A 23,332-nucleotide genomic window follows, 5' to 3' on the forward strand; every position below is an offset into this window, starting at 1 on the left:
GATATTTCAGGCTTGTCCTAGTGGAATATGTTAATTCAGAGTGGTGTGTCAAATGCAACTGCCACCATTTCGTTGGAAGGTACCATTGTCATACTGGTGGTATGTGTCATATTCTTAGCAGCATGCCATTTTGCCTGGGTTTTTAGCTGCGGTTCGACTGGCACTCAGCAGCATGACAAATCTTACTGGTACTGGTACTTCACCTCTGCAGTGCAGCATATAAAAACAACACACCACCTACATTCCAATGACAGGTGCCATTTTTCACATGAAGATATTGTGCAACTGTTAACTTAGTCACTATAACATTAGCCAACAGTTGTGAGACAGACACTTGTTGTAGGCAGCTGTCACTGGAGCTAATAGGGTCAGCAGCAAGCAGGGTAGCCAGATTTGATCACTGATGCATGCTATAGGCTAAAGGACATTGTGATGCGATATCATCTTTATAGCCTCCACTAAGGAGGCTATGTTTTCACCTCTGGACAGTTTGTTGGTTTGTGAACAGGATTACACAAAAAATACTGATCAGATTTCCACAAAATCTGAATCGAGGATGTGTCTTGGCCCAGAATAGACCCCACTGACTTTTGTCGCAGATGTGAATTTTTTTTTTTTCTCACTCTCCTGTATTGAGAGATAGGGCTTCTTTACATTTTCATTAACTTATCAGGAAATAATTTTAAACTACAATGTGATGCGTTCCTAATTCAAATCTGGATCTAGCAGATTTGAAAATGTTTTCTGTCTTTTTTTCCAATATGATAACAAATACAGATAGACATCTGTAACTACCACCAATGTGCAGCTAAGATAATGGGGATTCAGAAAGGTACCAGAATGATAGGCTTGATGGAATTAAAAGGGGCTGTTGGGCCTTGGCAGAGTTACGCACTTTACTGGCTTCCATTCGATTTCTTTCCAAGTGGTATTGCAAAATGGATCGCTTCTCATTTTCCTCAGAGCAACAGCTACCAAAAATTCTAGACACTAGGAATAAAAGCATGAGTGTAGTTATTCATTTAGTCTGTTATGGTGACATGAAAGCAGATAGAAATGGTGCAGGGCTGACAGGATCAAAAGTCAGCCTTCAAATTCAAGGATATTTCGTGCCTGGCGGCAGACAAAGTAGAGTAGTGGAAGTGAGTTTTATAGGGAACCAATCTAAACATAGATGGTGTGATTACCGGTATTCTATAACCATTTCATTGTGCAATCAGCATTTACTTCATTATGATGGCTTGAAGCGAACACTTGTCTATGATCTATTAGTGTATCAGTTTCTGCATACCATTAGCACATAATATTAGGAAGACTTGTCATATGCCAGTCCATAGTGGTAAATCACATTGCAGCAGCAGTGGCACACTGTTTTTAAGCGATGTAGTGGTGAGGCATACTGCTAATTTGGATTCAAGTTCACCATTTCAGCTACTGTTGTGCATTTCATTCTTTCTTACAGTGTTTTTGCATGAAGTCCTGTTTATGGTCTCATAAAATAGACCAACATGTAGACAGTCAAACCACATAAACTATAATTTGGTGTCTTTAATCCACCAATAAATCAAAGTGACAGTAGTTTCCAAGTCTCAGCAGAAGTAATGTTCTGTTTGTTGATTTTGTCCTGATTTGATTTTCAGACAGATGATTATAATCTAAGCAGGGTGAAACTTTCCTGAAACATCAGGTGACATTCACAGAAAGTCAGTATGGAGGCCACAGGGCTGATAAGGCACTCACAACAGACTGGAACAAACTGAACACACCGCACAGTTAACACACTCCATCTCATGGTCGACAACAGAACAGCAGGAAGAATGACAGGGCTGTTGAGAGAACTGTTGGTGAGTATGTCATCATGCACAGGTGGGATGAGTGTACCTGTGTTTACCTGGGTGTTAAATGCAGTCTTTATATAATGTTGCTTTAAAAGCATAATAAGGGTCAAAACCATAAAATTGTGTGTTTATGGTGTTGACTTTTTACTGTGCGATACATTTAATTCATTAATCGATTTGTCACGCATTTTGAATTAGTTGCTTAATGGCCGCAACCCTTATCTTTCAAAAACTACAGCACTCAATTCTTGGATAATGTCAACAGAATAACACATAAATGTAAACAGCGCTTACTAGTTTTCTCTCCCAAGACAAGTTGGCATGTTACTTTCTACATATGGCCATTTTAATAAAACAGATAAAATAGAGCTGATTGGATTCATCACCAACACCAGAAATACACATGATCAGCAAAGATTATGGAGGAATATCAAGACAAGACAGGGAAGTTATCAAGAGCCGGTCTCATACATTTATTTACAAAACTATGCTTTATTTCAAAAACATTTTCAATTCAGATCCATAGAGATAAAACACGAATCAAAGCATAACCCTATACATTGATTGTTCTCATTCATAATTCTCTCCAGATGCCTGCTGATAAAAACATGCACCACAGCATTCAATGCTAACGGTCTGATTGTAAGTGTAAATACACCTCCTCTATGCATGAGAGTCAGTTTAATGGCTTTGGTAACAATGAGATTAAATCCAAATATAAAATACGATTACACATTTAAAAAAGAAAAACAATAGGGGATGAAAGCACAAAACAACAACTTTAATAGATTATATTTATGCTTACATTCACGTAACATTTAAATATTAAAAAGTAAAACATGCTTATATTTTGCTGCGTCTTTGCTAAAAAATGTACAACATATTTTAAAAAATGTGTTTGTGTATTAACCACATTGAGAGTATAAATGAATTATCTCCAAATGTTTCAACCTGGAAAAAAACTTTAAACATTTTTTTTAAAAACAACATGATGAACCACAGTGTCCGATTCATAAGACACGCAGATGTGTGGCAATTAAACATTTGGCAGTAACAAAACACACTGGATGACACTACTATTTGTCACCTGTAGGCTTCTGGTGACTAACGGCATTAGGTTCTGTGTTTCCCAACTCCGCAAAACCACAGTCAGTGTTTAGCCCACAGTCTCATCTCACCAGGGCGCGTACTGTTACAAAAAGGTGCTTTACTCAGCCGGCTGGGTCTTGTTCTTCTTATTCAGGACTTTGCGGAGACTCTCAGGCATCAGGTAGGGCCTCTCTGCACTGCCATCGTTCCTCTCAAGATCCTCCACTGGAAAGAGATTCAATAAAATGGCATTAAACTGAGGTTACCACAGCCACAAATGTTTTGCTTCTTGTACATTTTTGCAAACGCAGAGACATTCTGCAGCCCGAGCAGACACAAGTACTTATTTGCAAGAGGGATTTTGGAAGACAAAGTTAAATCAGCTTGCTTCCAGTTCCACAGAAATACAATTTAGTTTTGTTTAATCAACAGTTCAATCACCAACAACATGCATCCATTTCAAGACCATAAATTCCTTAAGTGTATATAGTGGAGACTTTGTCAGCTCAAATATCATTTATTTAACAAACTCTACTGCCAAGCATACATTCCTTTGTAAAGAGAATGCAAAACTACAACTGCTTGTTTTACAGTAAAAACTTCCAACACAATAAAAAGCAGCTGGCCTCAAGAAAATTGCCAGTATTCATTTATACAGATTAAAAAAAACCTGCAATGGCTTAGTGTTAACAGAAATAAAAGTGCATTGATAGTGCAACATACTAAGTAGCACTGATGATTCTGATTGCATTAACTGTAAACAACAAGGTCAAAATTTTAGGTGCAAACAGATCGATTAACACTGTAAATGAGGCACATGAACGGCTTCAAGTTTCTACTGGCCAGTGGCAGTGGGAGGAAGTATTAATAGGCTAAGACAGAGATGAGAGATGTCAGCTTTCCTCAGAAGAAGCCATTTATACAAATTAAACCAAACTAGACATGTCAAGCACCATGATGTTAAAAGTGAGGAAGGAGCTGATGTTAACATAATTTTTCTTCAACTAACTGAAATGAATCAACCACTGAAAGGCCGTGTCATCATCTAAATAAGGTTGCAAATATGCACCCATATAATACACACATTTTAATGCAGTTATCCTTCGAGACATTCGCAGTGTTCAATTGTCCATTTACTAATCTGCCTCGTTACTTTTGCTATGCCAATAAAGTTCTCGCACAACACATTTGCAGTTGACACTGTAATGAGTTTGGGCTTCTGTGTAAACTTTCCGAAATCCCACAAAGAGCAAGATAGAGTCCCTAAGTTAGCCTACACTCTGTTATATGATAAAAGCTTCCACATCATTGGGTAATACTACAGTGAATGTGCCAACATGCCCCTTTGTTTGAATTTACTATTGGTTAGTACTATATGCCAATTGTTTTAGACCAGCCTTATTCTGCCTCTGATTGGCTTGTGCTTGTTGCGCTTGTTGGTTGGGTTGTATGATGAGTAATAATTGGTTACATTATGGCAGCCAATCAAAGGCAGAGGAGGGCGGGTCAAGGTGAACATGCAACAAACAAACAGTTTAATCCATTCCATAAACAGGTCTCTCACTTTTAATCTCAGGAAGCTGACACAGAGACACCGTCTTTCAGTCTCTTACTAGAGCCACATGCACACCGCTTCTGCATGTCCAAAGCTGAAAGGCCTGCCATGCCTAATTATGGTTGCTAAGCAATGACTAAACAATTGCTGTTTTGTGAGGGGATTTAGCAAATGGCCAATTAAAGGTGCAATGTGTGTGATTTTTTTGTTGAAAAGGTAAAAATGTATATATAAATATGTAATTGTATATATAAATATGTAATTAAAATGTGAAAATCATGACCATGTAATGTTTAGGGTTGGGTACCCAACTCTGTACTTTTAAGGGTACCGACCAAATTCTGTCAGTGCCACCATGTAGTGCTTCATGTTAAATCAATCTGTGCCAAATTTCAGTACGCGAGCGCATATTTATTGAAGGAAAGACAGAGTGAGACTTCTCCCCAAAACTCACTGACTACATATGAAATTGGCCTGTTAGTATAGTTTACTATAAAAATGTGATTATTAGTATGTCTGTCACCTTACAGTATGCATTATTTCATTCTTGAGAGCCAATTAGCTCAGTGCTAACACATAATGGGAATTCAAATGAAAACTGGTACCGTGGTGAGAGTATTTGTACAAATGATCCGTTTCAATTCAGATACTTAACATAAAACGCCACGTCTGCTCATATTCACAGGCATATAGAGTATCTGATATGCTTCAGAAACTAAATAATAACTTCTGACTTCACATAATGAACCGGATCTGCTGTTGTTAAAATGAGCCACTACAACAAGCTCAAGGGGTCAAAACACAAACTAAAAAATTCCCACTCGTCCTGGTGCTCTGACCTCCCAGTCTGAACAGCCACAAGTGTCAAAAACCAAGCTTACTCGCCAACAGCAGCCACAGTTAGCAGCATATCACATGTCTGGTGATATGCTGCCCCCTTTTGTTTGGAATATGAATTAGACAGCCGGCCAAATCTTACACATTGCACCTTCAAGGAAACAAATTGATCATAATACTTCTCATGTCTTGTGTTGAAGGACCAAAAAGGTCAAAGGAAATATGCATCACTTGTCTGTGAATAAAGAAAACACTGAATCCCTGCTACTTTAAGGCCTGGTGTCTGGTAGCTGTCTGTGACATGAGTGGTTAAGTGAGAAGCAGAATTTCCCGGAGGGCAACGGCAAAGTACCAGCTCCTTACTACAGTCATTAACATAGTCTTTAACTTGAACAGTTAAAAAACTAATGACACTCGCAAACAGTGTCTTTGCCAACAAAACTCCTCTTCTCTAAGTTGCGTCCTCCTCCTCAGCCTGCTTTGGTTTCAGCTGGATGTCTTCATCGTCCTGTCGCTGAGCAGAAGATGAAGGCAGATCCTCAGCCTTGTTCTTCCACAGAATCTCATGGAGCGTTGAGGACATGTAATAAGGCCTTGCTGCTGAACCGTCATTGCGCTCCAAGTCTTCACCTTTTTGTGTGTGTGAGTGTATATTTATGTGTTAATAGGTGGAACAGAAAATAAGTATTGAAATCGGGGTAAAAAAAAAAAAAAACAGAAAAAAGGTGTTATAGGGCCAGTAGGAAGGGAAAGGGGAGGTTTGTGAATTGTGGGAAGTGAGAAAAAAGGAGGGAGAGACAAAAAGAGAAAGAAAGTCAAACAGCAAGCAAGCAAAAGCACCCACAGGCATTACAGATTTTAAAAGGTAACAGTTCAACACCAAGCAGCAGCAGCAACTTCCAGATTGACACCATAAGCAACAGACTGTTAATTTCAAATAGTGTTTAAATTTTCATGTGTAGCACACCACATTCATGCAATTTAGAATTAGTGACAGCCCGACACCAAAAGCAATGTGAGACTTAAAGAAGTGAGGAAGGTTTTGCATTTTACATTGAGCCCTGTCTTCACTGCAACATATCAGCAATGCTTTTATGTAGAGTCAATCCGACACTTGTTTAAACAAAAAATACATTTATACATGGAAGTTAAGATTGACTGAGGTGTTACTTACAGAAACAGAGGAAAAGAGTGTCCACACACATGGCGTACACACTGAAGAATCCATGGGCAATGAGGTAGGACCCAATCACCACCGTCTGGTGAGGACGACAAGAACGAGACTCACATTTCATTCATAACATCTGCATAGCAACATCTTGAGTCAGAACCCAGAGGAAAACTCTGGGACAACAGAGTTATACACCAACCCTGTTGTATTTGATTAGAGGACCATCAGACTCACCAGGATGGGCACCCAGTAGTAGTGGAGATGAGGAGCTGTATTCTCAAAGGCCTTCACTTTCCCAGAGAAGAAGAAGAAAGCGAAAATCCCTGTGGAGCAAAGATCACAGAAAGCTCACTCTTTAATACCACAAATCCTGTACTTTAAGAACTACAATTGATATCCACAGTATGTACAGTTCCAGCCGGTGACAACTATACAAACACCATTGAAATTTTGAAATATTTAGCACTGCTGACCTTCAGTACTACAGCTATAAACTCATTAAGCAAGCAGCACCTGTATACAGAACAACCTCTCGGGAAAACTTGCATATAATCAAACACTTTTTCTTCAGGGAATGCTTCTCCAGTCTAGAATACTGTGTATGGTCAATAAAAAAATGACATGAAAAATAAGACTCACCCACAAGCCCAACAATGAGCAGTTTGCCCAAAAACAAGAGGAAATCTGTCACTTTGTCCAAGACAGCCACCCTGAAGGATTAAAGAGAATCATTGATTCTTAACAAGACAAGAGAAACTGACAGTCATATAAATTAAAACAGAAAAAAAGAGGAAAAAAGTTTATTATAATATTATTATATTATAAAAATTATTCTTGTGCAAAACACCACGTAGACTCACCTGATCATGTTCCTCATGAGGAGGAAGAAGGCATCTCTGGCAGAGGTGCAAAAGTTTTTGCCATAAATCGCCACCTAGAGGCCAAATACATCATTCAATTCAAATGATTCAACATTGCAAATTCTCAGTTTGTATTTTAACCAGATACACCACATACCATAATGTAGGCATTTCTGTTTATGAACTTGATGAATTTCTCCAGACACCAGAAGCAGCACTTCAGACAGCACAGCAGGAATTTGGTACATTTATTTTGGGCTCCTGTGAATAATGATTGACAGGTAAATGAAGATTTAAGCCACATTGCAGACATGTCTTCTACGTCACCCAAAAGATGCATTAGAAGTTACTTAAGATCATTTTTGAGCTACAAACTAACATCATCAACATTTTTGCTGCAACCATTTGCATTGCCCCGAGAGTAAGCTTGATTTGCTTGAGGCAATTTGATGATATCAAACTATAGATTGTAATATTTAATAGACACGAAATTATAATTAAAATTAGTACCAGACCTTTCAGTTTGTGGTCCAGATACTCCAGCAAAACCCTGATGATCTGAATGATTGCGAGGATAAGGGAGCCAAAGGCCAGAGTTCCTGTATGATACCTAAAACAAGATAAAAGTGACACTCGAGCAAAGTACGAAAACATGTCAGCTGAAAGAAGACCTACTGTCAAATCAGTTTAAAAAAAAAAAAAAAACAAGATACAAGAGAGTCCTGAGAGAAGCCAACAGAAAAAAAAATATATACACTTCACACCTGAGAGATCTCCCAAGGGCAGAAAACACTGGGAAGGCAGGCATGTCATCTGGCTTGACAAAGGCCCAGTAGTACGAGGCGAAGGCCCCGGCCAGGGTCATCTGCCCCAGAGCCGTGACAAAGTTGGCACACCAGAAGAAGAGGAAGACGTTGTAGAACTGCAGGCCGATCAGGTATTTGTGGTAAACGGTCTCTCCACCATAGAAGGCAAAAAGGCACTCAGAGTCAGGGCACTCCTTTTTCATGGAACTGGTTGTGTAGTTCTGAAGCACAGAGACAGGTTATTCAGACACCTTGTATACACAGACACTTGACACTGAACTAGTAATCCAGAAGACTTCCATTTAATTTGATGGCACAACCATAATTATTCACTCCAAATAAGAAGGGCTGGATTAATCAGCCTGTTAAGACTCAAAAAACTTCATTCACAAGAGACAATGTAAGCGAATCAGAAGGCCGCTAAAGATTATTAATAAACAATGATATTTTCTAAAAACTGTAGACAGAACAAAATGGTGACTGGAGGTTCCAACATAAATTGATAAATAAAATGAGAAAACTTACAGCTGGGTCACAAGTTTGTCTAGAGTGTTCACATGCCGTCTCGTTGAAAACTTTGTAGATGGGTTCATTTGAGGTAGACAAGAAGCTGATCAGTGCTGTCAAGGCCAACCTACTAATATGACATAACTTTATATTCATTCTGGTACATGTTTGTCCAAATTAACTTGCATGTTTCTCATGGATAAGGAAGAGACATTTAGGGTTCAGTGTTTCGTTCGAAGTGTCAGAAAACTCACATTAATGGCTGTCATGCTCTACCATACAGCTTTATTAGTCATCCGCACTGGCAGAGTGTATTGACGTAGTTATGATAGTCAAGAGGCAGGACATAGTATTGGCCCTTTTTATCAGCTACACAAAGCAGCAAACAAATTATCCAATGTTTGTCATGTATCATTATAAGCCATTTGAAGAAACACTTCGCAGAAACGGTCAGAACTTGTAATTCATCTTCATGTAAACTACTGAGGTCTGAAGTTCCAGATTAGTAAAGATTAAAGAATCCTATCCATATTGCTGGACTGGTGGCTGTTTGATTTTAAGAGGCACTATGTCGCCCTCTGCTGCCCGACTTGACCTTCCAAGTACATTGAATGGTTACTTTGTAGATTTGAACAATTAGTCAGACAGGAGTGGCCAGTTACCTTAAAAACCACAGCTATGCTGCTGTAAGGATGATTCATATTTTTTAATTGCCGATGTGTCACAATATATGTTTTTTTAAACACTCAGTCCACTTTAAGAGCTGGTTAAGTGCTTGGCTCATGGGCAGTTCTACATGTGCTGCTGAGTGTTAATTATCTCTACCTATTGCTCTCATGTTGTGGCTACAGTCAGCCCTAAATAATGACATGCAGTAATGTAAAAGGATACACAGCAGTTACTGCCCAGTAGGCGATAACCATGGCCAGGAGAAGGAACGTGAACAGTGGGTAGAAAAGAGAAGACATCACATGCGCGATGGCTCTGTGAACACAAAAAGCATCACAACTAAGTCAAGAAAAAAGGAAAAAGAAAACACATCCATCATTTCCCAAAGTTGCATTTCAATTACTTCATCTGTGCCTGTGCCATTAGCCTGACACTTCTATCCATCACCAGAAATCACAGTAAAAGGCTTTTTAAGTCTGAACAATTTAACATCGTAACTGTCATTGATTTGTTTTTCATGTCATCCCATCTTCTTCCAAAAATGCCTAAAGCTCTAATGGGAAATCTGACCTGCTGGCTTCTTTGATGAGAGCAACGGCAATGAGGATCCTCTTCCTGAGAAAGATGAGCAGTAGGATGATGATGAGCTCCACAATGGCCAGGATAATCACTGAGGGAGAAGGGTGACAGAGGGAGAGGTGACATGGGTGTCCCAACTTTACAGCAACATGTCAGAATGTAGAAATGTGTAGATTGCTGTGTACTAACTGAAGGCGAGCCAAGTCTGTCTGATCTGCAGATACACTGTGAAGTCTGTCTGGAAGCCCAGATCCTGTAGGGTCACATCAGCACCTGGTTCTCCTTTCAGTGCAGCATACTCCATGTAGCAGTGGACGATACCTAAACAGTGACAAATGATATTTTAACTAAGCAAATGGAAGCTGTGTGCAGCAGACCACAAACAAAAAATGTGATACAGAAATCATCTAATGTGTATTCATGAGAAAAAACAGCACTTTTAAAAAATGTAAATGGGGCAGCACACATCAGTCACGTCGCTTCTGGCAAAGAACACACGGGACTTTTCCACAAAGCAGGTTCAGAGAAAACTGAATTTGTTAACCATGAGCTCAGGGAACCTTGTCGATATTTTCCAATCTTTTTCCCAATGTGGTTAAATCAGGACACAGAGGAAAATGATCATTCACTGTCCCCTATAAAACACCAATAACTTCAGTCCAGAATGCATATATATTGCACCATGCAAGACAGACAGAGCAGGGAGCAGAGTGAGAGCATCTGGGAGTTAAAAAAGTTATGATAGGGAGCGGAAAGATTGTTCTTTCACAGGTTGGAGCACTGATGCTAATTTTATAACCTTTTAAGGAAATCTGGTAAATGATAAAGGAGTGGATTCTGCTGAATAAAATGTACTCGTCAAACACGTCAGACTCTTTCACCCAATTCAACTGCTTGTTGCTGATTTTGAAGATGAAGAAACACAGCCTGCAGCATGCGGCTCTGTTCTAAATTTACCCATTGACATGATGACACTTGGTATCAGACTTCCATTGATGATGACATTCTTTAATTCAACACACCTGTGCTTAACTCAAGATATATCCCAATATCCCACATGATACTTATTCAAAAGAAGATTGATTTTGTAATGCGTTCACACTGGTAGTGTGACAAAACTGAGTGTGCTTGAAGTGGTCAGTATGGATGGTAAAAAACCCAGACACTAGAGTCTGCTGCTGTTGAACACAATTCACCCACAATGTAATGCACAAAGGAAATGGAAAGACTGCTCACAGCTAGGAAAAATAAATCTCCAGGAAACAAAAAACTTATTTCTATGATATGCTATTATATTTGTCTGCCTGACAGCATAAGCACTGTATTTTCTTTTTGTGTAGAGTAGTTAAATATGTACATTTTTTACTGCCAGCCAAAACTCTGATCACCGGTTGTGGAGCACACATTATATTCAGAGTTTGTCAAACCTGCTTGCTGAAAGAGATCCCTAGAGTGCTGACCTACTTTTGAGGCGAGTATGAAAATGCAAAGCATTGTGTGGTACGGCCCTTACCGTATCCTATGACCAGTATCACCAAGACAATCATAACCCAGACCATGATCCCCGCCAGGAAGCGCAGGAGGACAATGAAGAGCAGGCTGGTGAGCATAGCAATAACCAATCCACTGGAGAGAGTTGATGAGGATGAGAGGGGAGGTAAGGACAGTCAGTGAGTGAGAGGTGAATCCAGCTCATGTGTCATTACTAGAAAAACTCGATTCAAGCGACAAAAGACACTGCAGGAAGGAGATTTACAACTGTAGCTGAGTGACTTACATGAGGATCCAGTACCAGGACTGTGTGTAATCCTCAAAGATTTTCATGACCACCTGACGAGCTTCTATAACCACAGTGGCATTCCTGTGGAGGGAATCCTGTGTGTTTATCCATTTAAGCAGTACGTGACTCCTTGACAGGTATGGTTAGTAAAATTTAAATGTGGCAGGTCGGGACAAGCCAGTCCACAGCTATTTACAAGTAATGAAGGGTATTTACTCTCACATATACTCACTTGACTCCATCCATAAGATCTTTGGCATCTCTCATTTTTCCACTGCCATCATCAAAATGGGAGTTATTTCCCACTGTTATCACCCCTCCTTTCTGACCCAAAGCTGGGAAACACCTCCGAGTGACTGAAAGAAAGTAGAAAAAAAACAGATAAAATTATAAAAGAGGCTGGTGAATTTGAATCTGTGACATACATTAGCATATGCAATCATAACTTTCCAGATCAATATAAATAGACTGAGATCCAACTCACAAGGTTTGCTTGGGGTCAGCATGGCAGGACATAGACCATATTTGAGGATATCTGGTACACCCTGAAACAAAGTATATGCAAAACTGATGAGCAATAGTGTGGAAACATTTCAACAATCACACTAGAAAATAAAAAGAAAGGCATCCTTAAGTTTTAATTCAGACTTTAAACTCACCATTGTATTAGTCACACCATCCTTGCAGAATTGCTTGTAGTAGTCAAAGTCATTTTTGTTGCTGTAGGCTTTGATTAATGTCATGAACTTTTCAGGGCACTTCTCCACACACATCTAAGGGGGGAGCAGCAATTACAGCAGGACACAGTTACACTGAGTGTAGGTCAAGTATTCACTGGATATAATTTACAAAAAGTAAAATTCAGCACAGCAGGGAGATTGATTGCCAAGATGACGTTTTTTTTAAAACCCAGGTGATAAAGAGGAGGACACAAAAGCAATAGTTATGTCCAAAACCCACAATACATACTAATTCTGAGCATATCTTGTATTTATAGTGCATTCAAACAGAGGAAAGTCTCAAAACAAAGTACCTTCAAGGAAGTTCAAATTCAGACATAAACAACATTTGAGTGTGCTATCGATAGATATTTCTCTCCCACAGAGATATGTAAACAGGAAGTGACCGAGCTGCCCGCAGCTGGGAAACATTTAAATCAGCCGAAAACAAAAAAGGAAACAAATAAATTGCTGGAGAAGGCTACATGAAAAAAAAGAGTGAGGTCACACCTGTGTGGTCGGACACTGGAACTCCAGCAGCACCATGGGGCTGGCACACTTCATGATGTTGAAGTAGAACAACAGTGGCTTCTTCCTGTTACAACATACAGTGCATACAAAATGGTCAGAGGTCTGTTAACATGCAAATATGGAAAAGGGCATGTAGACATGTAAACAGAGATTTATTTTACAGCACATTTAATGGAACTGCATCATCCAGTCTCCTCCTCTAAATATGCTGGACTGAGAAGGTGAGTTTGTCAAAGAGAGCAGGAGACTTGGACTTAGAGATTCCAAGATTCCACCTGATATTTTGTTCCATCCTCCACATGGCTTCATACCCCACTGGGAGCATTTCAGACACAGGAGCGTTTTGCCTGCCCCATTTTGTTCACTTGGTCGTTGTTCTTTGATATGTGTTCTTCTACCATCAGGAGACTGCATAGGGTGTTTCTCTATGCCATTCCTGTGTCTGAATTCCAGGCTGAATCTGCTCCTTAGATGCAGCTTCCATCAAAACTAGACATATTCTAAGCAAAGCAGAGCGGGGAGCCACTTCTGAAACACACTGTGGTGGAATCGCAAGTATTGTCTAGAGTGGCTGTGATCAGCTTCAGTTGGCACACCACAGTCAGAACAAGACACAGTTGTGCCCTTTGGAATCAAGCGGTAAGACGGAGGCAATGTGGATTTCTAGACTTAAAAGGTGGTGTTAGAGGCTTCTCCATTATATCACATGTTCCTAAAGAAAAGCAATTTATTGAAGAACAATTTGACATTTAGGTAACAGATGGAAGTATTAAGACAATTACATATTGACTTTATTTAATTGTTAGCATTATCCATACATTGTTCACACTGTGGGATGCAAGAGTAAATCATTTGTTGCCTTGCACTGACAAACAGATATTCAATCTACATGGATGGGTGAAGATGTAAGATTATAACTGCGAGAGAATATTTTGAAAAGATGATTTGTAAAAGGACATGTTTGGCACTATATAAGTGGTGGTATCAACTCGATGAGCTTGTCGTTTGAATACTTGGTATCCATGGCAACTTATCAATGGACTATGGAGAAGGAAATCAGACTTAGGCGCTGCCCTGATGAAGGCAACATGGCACAAAAACATTAGTTGAATGAAGCATGGCGTTCTTGTGTGATATGTTTTAATGATGGGCACCTACTGCATTGAGTGTGTGTGTGTGTGTGTGTGTGTGTGTGTGTTTTCTCAAGTCCAGCAGAGAAACAAGAACTTATAATAATAATAATCTAATCTTAGAAGGCAACTCACTCGAGTGGGGTGCCAGCCTGCCCACAGAACTGCCCTCTGCTGTCTGTGGGATAGATCACCTTCCTGGGGTCGCCCTGGGACCAGGCTGGAAACACAATCAGAGAAGTTAAAAGGTTACAAAGGGGTTTTCTGTATTTTCATAGGAGGGCATTTTCTATATGTAGACCAGACTGCAGTGCCGTTTCCTTACCCAGTATTCCCACTGCAAAATAACCCAGTATGGCAATAATGAAGAGGATGCAACACACAATGTCTGTGCAGCCCCTAAAATAGAGAGGGTATAGTTTGAGGCATTAAAACAAACTCTTTGTAAAACACTTTGTAAGACACAGTAAGTTCCAGAAGTAACATCAGGTCTCACCTGTTCTGGATTGGACCCTTGAAGGTTGGGTCATACTTCCTTGGCTCGCCTATAGAAAAAAATAATAATAATAATCAATTGTGCTTTGTGGACACTAAACCCATTGCTGTGGTGAATGTTCTACAGCTGTGCGAGAAACATAGGAAGTTAAAAACAGAGATGCACCTTGCACCAAGTCTTTAAAGGATGGCTTATTTAAGGTCAAGCGACAGCACGCCCCTTCCTCCCATTCTTCTGTCAGATGATCTTTCCCTCGAGGCAGACACGCCTGGCAACCCAACAAATTCCTCCCTGGTGACTAACTGAAGCAAATTCCTGTCAAAGACCATGCCAACATAACTGACACAGCCACTAGAGGGGGCCTACAACTTGTTATAGCTGAACATCAAGTTTTATAAAGGCAATCATGTTGTGTCAGTACAGGAGTTATGTCAGAGATAGTGTCACTGTTGTCTTTCTGGAGAGAATTATGTTATTTTGACTCTAATGATAACCAGACTTCCTCCAATTAATGGACTTGTCAGAAGCTTCCCATCTGAACACATTTGTTGACTCATCTGATGCATACATGTATTGCAATGCATGAAGTAGAGACACTTCTATGGGGTTTCACTGTCAGCAAGTCATTGCTAACAGATGATGTTCTGTGGGTAATTACTGCAGACTCAGGCGTACAGTTAAGTTTGGCCCTTATCTGAGGTCAGCATGTCAGAAGTGGGAGGCAGCATGTCTATTACCTAAGCAAATTAACCAGAGAATGTTAGTTTCACTTAGTGGTTCAGTGTTCTTCAGAAGAGAAATTAGAAAGCATGAACATGTGGATCAGAGTCAATGATTATCAGGCCGCACACTCACAAACACACAAAAAATGCTTTTATATCCTAAATCAACAATATTTTGACATCATAGCTGCTTTGCTAAGGCTTCAAATCTCTCAGAGCACTAACCACAGCATGTGTACATACGAAGCACTGGAAACCCTTAGAGTCTAGACAGTGGAGTATGATATTCTCTGTGGCGTCTTTGCATATTAATAATGTATGTGGGACAGAGGATAATGCTGCAGGAAGCATTTACCAGATGAGCTTTAGGAGAAGGTTCCTGTTAGATAAACCACAGGTGTTGCATTTCATATACACAGTGTTATATCAGTAATGTCAATCTGAGGTGCTATTTTTTCAAAGTTTCACTGCTTTGATGTTTGACATTTCCCATTGATGAGTATAAACAAGTGAGGGAATCTTTCAGACACATGTAGCCGTGAACCAGTGACAGGTTACAAGAATCACTGATTCAGTTTCAGATGAAAATCCTGCTCTCCCGATGACTGTCTGCAAACCATTAGTGTTTGCGCAAAGAGAAAAGCACTGATAAAAGAGCTCTCACACACCTGCATAATCAGCAAACTGCCAGCAGTAGCAGGTTCCACACAAACACACCCAGTCACCAACCATGTTGACATGCTGATACTGCTGCTCGAGTTTCACAAACAATTTCCAATTTCCACCTCATGAGACCAATTCACTTTTAAAGCAGTAAGAGAAGCAAAGCCTAAAGACACAACAAGTAATCCTCGGCTCATCTGACATCTCTCAAACTGATACAGACAGAAAAAAAAGCAGTGAATCAATTAAAAAAAAAAAAAAAAACTCAAGCAAAAAGAGCATTACCATTCTTTCCGAAATATTCTCCATCCTCCTCAGGCATGTTGAATTTCCTCTCAAGGACAAATGTTGAAATGAGAGAACTACAGAGAACTCTTTTACTCTGGCTGCCTTCCTCCTCTGGTTTAAATGAGTGAGAGCGGGGGAATCAGGTATTGTGGAGCAAACCAGTCAAACCTGTCCATGAATAGCTGTGAGCCTTGGAAGCCAGCAGCGCTCCACCTCACTTCCCTTCTGTGTTTATCCCGAAACAACTGCTTCTTTCCAATCTGTGTCCCACCTGTGCATCCACTGCTGTCTCCTCCCACTTCCCACTCTTTTTGTCTGTTTTTCCACTTTGTTTCAGCCTCAAATAAGCCATTCACATAGGCAAATGAACCATCTACAGGAAGGTTACAAGTGAGAGAGAAGAGGCGGGGACTTGTGAAATTCAGGGAGGGGACTGCTGATGTGTAAGGGAAGCAAAACCGAGTTGCTTATATGTTATGAAAAACATGTGTTTGGAGTAAACAAGGAAGAATTCCTCTGGCGGTGGTGGTGTGTAGCTGCAGTGGAGGAGGAGTGATTAGAGTCAGGTGTGCAGCACATGTTTTGCTACAAATCCCATCACCTGCAGAGAGCCGGGGCACACAGTGTTCAGCTCCAAAATATCAATTATTCTGTGATGTTGAAAAATTACCTTTAAACTGCCTTGTGAAAAAAATAATATCCCCTCAAATGTCATCCTCTCAGAGTGATTGCCCCCATCTTGTGGGAGCATGGCAGTATTACACTGGGGCGCACTGAGATAGAGCAAAACTCTTTCATGCACTAAAATTTGGGTCACTCTCTGTTCTGTATTAAACAGCCAAAGGCAATCTGACTGTGTTACATGAATTTGTAAGTGTAACAAAGAGTCCACAGACGCACAAAAACATTTTTTTTTCACAAATGCTGACAGAGACAGAAAGCTCAGCTGAATGACTGAAAGTTTCCATTCTGTCCTTGTTTTATGGCCAATATTACTTTGCATGGGAAATTACCATCAGGAGCCTCGGCTGTGCTGCAGTTTCGCAGACAAAAAAACGTTTTCATCAAGTCACTCTGAAACAGAGACTGTTTCTGTGGAATCTGATTTATTGGATAACAATAATACATGACACACAGTAGACAACACATCACAGGAATACTTCGTCCTTCCTACTACTGCCCTTTTACTGTTGAACTGAGGTGACTGATGGTACAGGGTTAACAGTCGTGTGCGATTAATCCTGAATCTTTTGTTTGGATTGTCAGGCATCTAGTTTGACATTAAAAGAGTGCCGTTAATGAATGCACCGATTAATCATGTTGACTCTTATCGATGAGCCAAAGCAACAAGCACCTATTTGCTATATCACTTTTTTGTGGTGCAGGGTATCAGTTCACCAAAAAACCCAGTTCCAATGAAAAAGAGTAATTCCCCCCACACACATTTCAAGTAAATTACCGAAATAGATTCGGTCACGAAATAGCTTTCTCAAGGCATGGCACTTAATTACAACCCACAAAAGGTCTTTTGTTCCTAAAACATCAACATGTTTAAATGACTTAATGCTGAGGTGAGAACTGTATGTGGAAATGACTCTTAACATATAACAATCACCGATACAGTGGCTGATGCTATTCTGCTGTGTCACATGGATCTTGTGTTGACACATTCATAAACTATTGGTGACGCCCTACCGTCACTTTGTGAGGTTGTGTAAGTACAGAAACATTGTTCCCACTGAGGAGGTAGTTGTGCTCTGTGAGTGGCTGAATTACTTTTAAACTGAAGATCTATTTGTTTTCCTGGAAATAAGAGAAAATAAATACTATAAACATCAAAAACAAAATAAACTACTCCAAAAAAATATCTGTATCAGCCATATACTTTATCTAAGCTTCTGTGTCTTTATCAGTCCAGAATTTCACAGTGTATACCTAAAAGTCTATCCTTGTTGGCAGAGAGCAATAGCTTTACTCTATTAAAAGTAATGTTTCCTGACTCTGCTCAGTTTCCCTGCTATATTTTCTTGCCGCCTCCCTTCAGATCTTTAATATACAAAAAAATTTGGTACACCTTTGTCATGGACGACATCTCAGTTTGAAACAAAGCACACTGAAATGAAGGACTGCTGAAATCAATGAAGCTGATCTGTTTCAGGGTCCTCATATTGCTCATGCTGGCTCACTGTCCCACTCTGCCTTACTGAATACCCTCTAATAGAAGAGAGCCATCATTAAATCTCTAAATCACACCTGTGCTTTCCCTTCTATGACAAGGTTTCCATTCTATTAGAAGGCTTACAAGCAGCACCCCAGCTGTTTTGGGCATCAACTGGAAAAAAAGGAATGTAAAATCATTGCGGAGAGCATCAAAACGGCCAAAATCACTTTCCCCAGATGAAATGGTTATAGTAAGTTCTCAGTGGACTTTTTCCAATTATTTTGTATACAGACATAATGGTGGTCAGAAATGACAGGAAACTGCAATATTTTTAAATTGATAAATATAAAATGTCTTTGTACATTTGTATAGAGCTTTGTCAAACACTGTGTGTGTGTGTGTGTGTGTGTGTGTGTGTGTGTGTGTGTGTGTGTGTGTGTGTGTGTGTGTGTGTGTGTGTGTGGTGAAAAAGGTCTGTGCAACATTTTTGGTCATTGTAAACTGTGTAGATCTCAATCGACATGTATTGCTTTTACTAATAGAAGACATTCACATATCGCTGTTAAAACCTTCCAACTCCAGTTTTAGTAACTAAGATCCTGTCAAAAGCCACTGGTGAATTCTGAAATGCAATTGAGTTATGTAACAGCATGAACATGTATTTTTTTTTTTTTTGCTTTTAGTTCCAGAGAACTAAAACAAGCTAAAGTCAAGGTCAGATAAGTAGCTTTTGGGGAAGTAAGTAGAAAAGTCAAAAGTTCTATAGGGCTGAAGGATACATCTTAAAAGGGCCTTAATGTCATAGCCAAAGAATACAGTAGGCAGACTGTAATAGAAACTAGATGTTAGAGCTGCTGCCCACCTTCCACATCTTCCACATGTCTTTCATTACAGAAAGAGGGTTTGGAGTGTTTAAGTCCAAGCTCAGATCTATTTACAGTGTTGAAAAGGAAGCAACACCACAATCACACCATAAATCTACAGTATAGACAATAAAATGTTATATTCTTACAACAATATTTGGTACATCTGTCTCATACTTGGGAGCCAGCTAGTGTACAAAAAAAGCTGCCATCTACTCACGCCACATTTTCACATAACAGAACTGTATTTTTTCCAAATTGCTGAATGAATGATCTTTGACTTCACAACAATGTCTTGATGAAGCTTTTGCTTCCACCTCAGATAAACTCACAATCAAACCTAATCTCTACTGTCACACCCAGTGCAGCTATTTATGTATGACATGACAAAAACTGAAACTAACAAACTGACATAAGTGGGAAAGAAACACAAATAGATTATCTAGACTATAAAGGACCACGGTCCTACTGACTACAGTATGAGAGACATTTCAAGGAACATTTGAGTGAACTAACTGGAGCTGTTGAAGTGCCAAAAATTGCACCGCTTTTCAATTAACAAAGAGAGAGATTCCTTAATAAGAAGGACGGTCAGTAAGGTCAGCCACGGTCAACAAACACAGCTATTGACTGGTAAAAGAAACTGACAAACACATCCGGTAAACAGCTCACTGGTGGTGGTCCTGCTCCCACACCCAGTCTACTCTTCATCTGTGTCTGTTCTTCTTCCCAAACTCATTTTTTCCTGACCTTAATAACCAATCAGCTTCACACTGCTCTGAACATGCCTTTGTACTGCAGATTGTGGCAAGCTGGTGGAACCACTCGACAGTAAGAAGAGTCACATGATCCGGTGTGGGTCGTTAGGGTATGATAAAGCACATTTAAGTGGAAAAAGGTGTAGTTCTCAGCTGTTTGTTAGTAGGATTGGGGAAAAACAGTACAGGAACTGAACTGAAAACAAAAGAAACGGGGAAAAAAAAAATCTGCAAACACAGCTCAAAAAAACGTTTAAAAAAACATGAAAGAGTGAAGCTCGGCATCGAGTTTCAGTGCCCGGCTCCTAAATATGGCTTATAATTACACCTAATCTGCACAGGGGCATGGCTGCCCAGCTGCTGCAGATCCTGTCATTGTGGTTTCTTGATATATCTTAGCCTGAAATTACTCCAACATGTGAAACTGTGGTGGATCATACTGTGTGTTCTGAATGAGTCCTCCTATGGTATGTTTAGGTTATAAAATGTGTTTCCTTTTCTTTAGCTGGAAACTGACTAGAGTCTCAAGATGCACTCAGAAATGTTAATGTGTGTTGAACTTAAAAGGACCATTCACTCCAAAATCAAAACATCATAGTTTTCCTCTTACCTGTAGTGCTGTTTATCCATATAGATTGTTTTGGTATGAGTTGCAGGGTTTTGTAGATATCACCCGTAAATGCTTCTGTCTGCTCTTAATAAAAACGAACTAGATGCCCTCAGCTCGTGGGGCTCAAAGCTCAAAAAAAGCATTTGAAAACTAAAGAGCAATGTCTCATTTGAAAAATCATAAGCCAGAAATTCAAAAATAATCTATGGACCTTGTTGTCACTAGTTTTCAGTAGGAACTATATTCTTTCTATCAAACAACACCTGCCAACCATATCGCTGGGTGGAATTACGAGAGGCTAGCCATGGAAAGCTAGCCGACGATACAACTCAGCCGAGGCGGATGCCAGTAAGTTAGCATCACACGCTGTCACAGGCCTCACCTCAATGTGCAGATACGCACTATAGTGCAGTTGCAATGTATTTTTTTTGGCACTTTGAGCATCACAAGGCGAGTGACATCTAGTTCAGTTATATTTGAGAGAAAGCAGACATCCTAAAAACTCGCAAATTCACACCAAAACGATCTAGATGGATAAAAAGCACGTCAGGAACGAGAGAAAAAAAAACGAATTTCTGATTTTGCGCTGAACTGTGCCTTTAAAAATTTTTAGAAGCTGTTGACTCAAACCAACGTCATTCCTCTAAGTCACAACCATCTTCTCCTATGGGTCTAAGTACAATTATGTTCCTCCTCTTTGTTTTTCACCGTCTTGCTCTCTGTACAACTGTCCAAACCTTGGAAAACTGTACTACTAAGTAATTTGGTTATTGGAAACAAGCACATAGTGAGTATGGTTGAGCCGTCTGTAGAGGGCTGGGAATGCAAGTCAATTAGCCATCATGTGGCAGGCAGAATGGAAAAGGGTGTGTGCAGAGTGGAGGAGGACGACATTATGCGAAAGCCACATCATGAAAGCCAGCGGGCAGAAGAGGTCCCTGGTGTTGTTATTCAGTACTAATTGTCGACATCCTGTTAGAGGTAAACATGCAGAACAACTTGAAGTGCTTTCAAAAACCAAAGAGCACATTTACTTGAGTACACTGCACAAAGGATTAGGTTTTAAGGCCGTAAACATGCTCCCCAAACAGGCTTCATCTTTTTTTGTGAACTGTTTTCTCTGCCCATGAAAGAATAACAGAAGATGTGCATCACATCCAACACACAACAGGGTGTGCCACCGTGTTATTTATAAAGGGATATTTGGGATAAGGAGGGGATAATTACAACCACACGGTGGCAATGCAAGCAAATAAAGAGATACTGTTTTGAACAACTGAACTGAGCGTAGTATCTCTTATGTGACACTGCCTATACAGACTGAAAGCACCCCCCCTCACATGTGAAGTATTTTCTAATAAGCTCTATACATAGCTCCTGCTGCCTGCCATACCAGACTGAGGAATGTGGCAGCAACTGGACAAGCACTAGACAATTTGGGACATTGTACACAGTGATAATACCACCTGTCTCACACGAAACCTGAATTCTGAGAACGTAACAGACGAAAAACAACAACTTTGCATTCACGCCTTGTGTCTGTGGGTCCAAAGTGTATAAGGTTGGCATGTGCGCGAGTTCCCTAAGGCACGACAGAGAAAGTGGTCCACTAGTACCAGCTAGCGTTGACTTGCGACCAAAAAAAAAAAAAAAAAAACACAGCAGAAAACAATAAAGCGCATTGCTGTAAATACGAGAACAATTTTGAGCTAACAGAAGAGGTCTCACGCCTACGTCCCTGCGCCAAAACAAAACTAGCTAACCCCGCGTTTGTAAATGTGACGTTAAACAGGAGCTATCCCGGGACAGACTGAAGTGAAGCGTGCCCGTGTTGGACTTGAATTAATTACCATATTTCGGTTTCTCCTCCAGATCCATTTTTCACAGAGTGTTTCTTCTGGGCTAAAGGCGACCACTACAGCATATTCCCAGCCTTGACAGGAGGTTTTCGTGTGGCGCTTCTGTCAACTACAACACTTGCAAAAAAAAAGAAAAAATCCGCTCCAAAATCTTGCCTGCCCTGCTAACATTTAAAGGGAGATTCCTTAAAGGAGAGTGCTGGCCAATGAAAAGGCAGGATACGGTGATCGACAAGGTCCTACACCAACCACTGAGCGGGAGGCGGGAGTTTGGAGTCCTGGAGACTGGGTTCATTCCAGCACCGTGAAAACTGATCGAGGCGCAACTGTCCAATGAGCTGCTATAACTGAATGATATGAAATAGCAGTGCACAGGATGGAAGTTCATCTTGATATCTAACACAACACAACGAGGTCCAGACCACGTTTATTTGTTTATTCACCGTCAGTCGTTCACAGTGAAAATGTGTCTTCGTCCGCCAGACCTGCAGCGAATCAGTGACACAGCACAACTTTTGTTTGGTCTGATGAAATTCAAGACAACATTAATTATAAAAGCAATCTATTCATTCATAATTCAGCTTACAGGCCCAACATTGCCTGATCTGACTCTGCACTCAGTGAGTCACGACAGCTGCTGGCAGGCTGCAGGGATGGTAGACGTGAGATCCAAATTTACTCCAGTAAAATAAGAAACGGCACAGTGTCAAAGTACTCAATTACTGGGGGGAACCCTGTCTTCAACCATGTGTATCAGTGCTTTCCACAATTTAAAAACAATAACCCTGATGATGTCATCATGGTTATTCTGGCCTAGGCCTGGAGTTTTTGTAGGAAGCCT

At 40.2% G+C, this 23,332-nt stretch overlaps 1 protein-coding gene across 4 annotated transcripts; it reads right to left on the reverse strand.

The window, feature by feature from the left end:
* Positions 1-2,287: 2,287 nt before the first annotated feature.
* Positions 2,288-22,669, reverse strand: LOC119013685 (choline transporter-like protein 2). 4 transcript variants are annotated; one of them, XM_037088446.1, is made up of 22 exons: positions 22,483-22,667; positions 14,568-14,616; positions 14,397-14,470; positions 14,207-14,291; positions 12,921-13,005; positions 12,351-12,464; positions 12,176-12,236; positions 11,924-12,047; positions 11,689-11,772; positions 11,425-11,537; positions 10,101-10,232; positions 9,903-10,002; positions 9,555-9,647; positions 8,682-8,766; positions 8,115-8,377; positions 7,866-7,960; positions 7,508-7,611; positions 7,351-7,424; positions 7,130-7,200; positions 6,725-6,813; positions 6,494-6,578; positions 2,288-3,152 (listed from the first exon to the last, which is right to left on the reverse strand). In XM_037088446.1, the coding sequence occupies exons 1-22, from the start codon at positions 22,508-22,510 to the stop codon at positions 3,046-3,048; spliced, it is 2,115 nt and encodes a 704-aa protein (XP_036944341.1). In that variant the 5' UTR covers positions 22,511-22,667; the 3' UTR covers positions 2,288-3,045. The 4 variants fall into 4 exon arrangements, with proteins under 4 accessions (XP_036944341.1, XP_036944340.1, XP_036944339.1 ...); XM_037088445.1 differs by lacking the exon at positions 22,483-22,667 and adding an exon at positions 16,238-16,594; XM_037088444.1 differs by lacking the exon at positions 2,288-3,152 and adding an exon at positions 3,294-5,949 and having other exon boundaries at positions 22,483-22,669.
* Positions 22,670-23,332: the final 663 nt, after the last annotated feature.

Source organism: Acanthopagrus latus, chromosome 23, assembly GCF_904848185.1.
Source record: "Acanthopagrus latus isolate v.2019 chromosome 23, fAcaLat1.1, whole genome shotgun sequence".
Lineage (NCBI taxonomy): Eukaryota > Metazoa > Chordata > Actinopteri > Spariformes > Sparidae > Acanthopagrus > Acanthopagrus latus.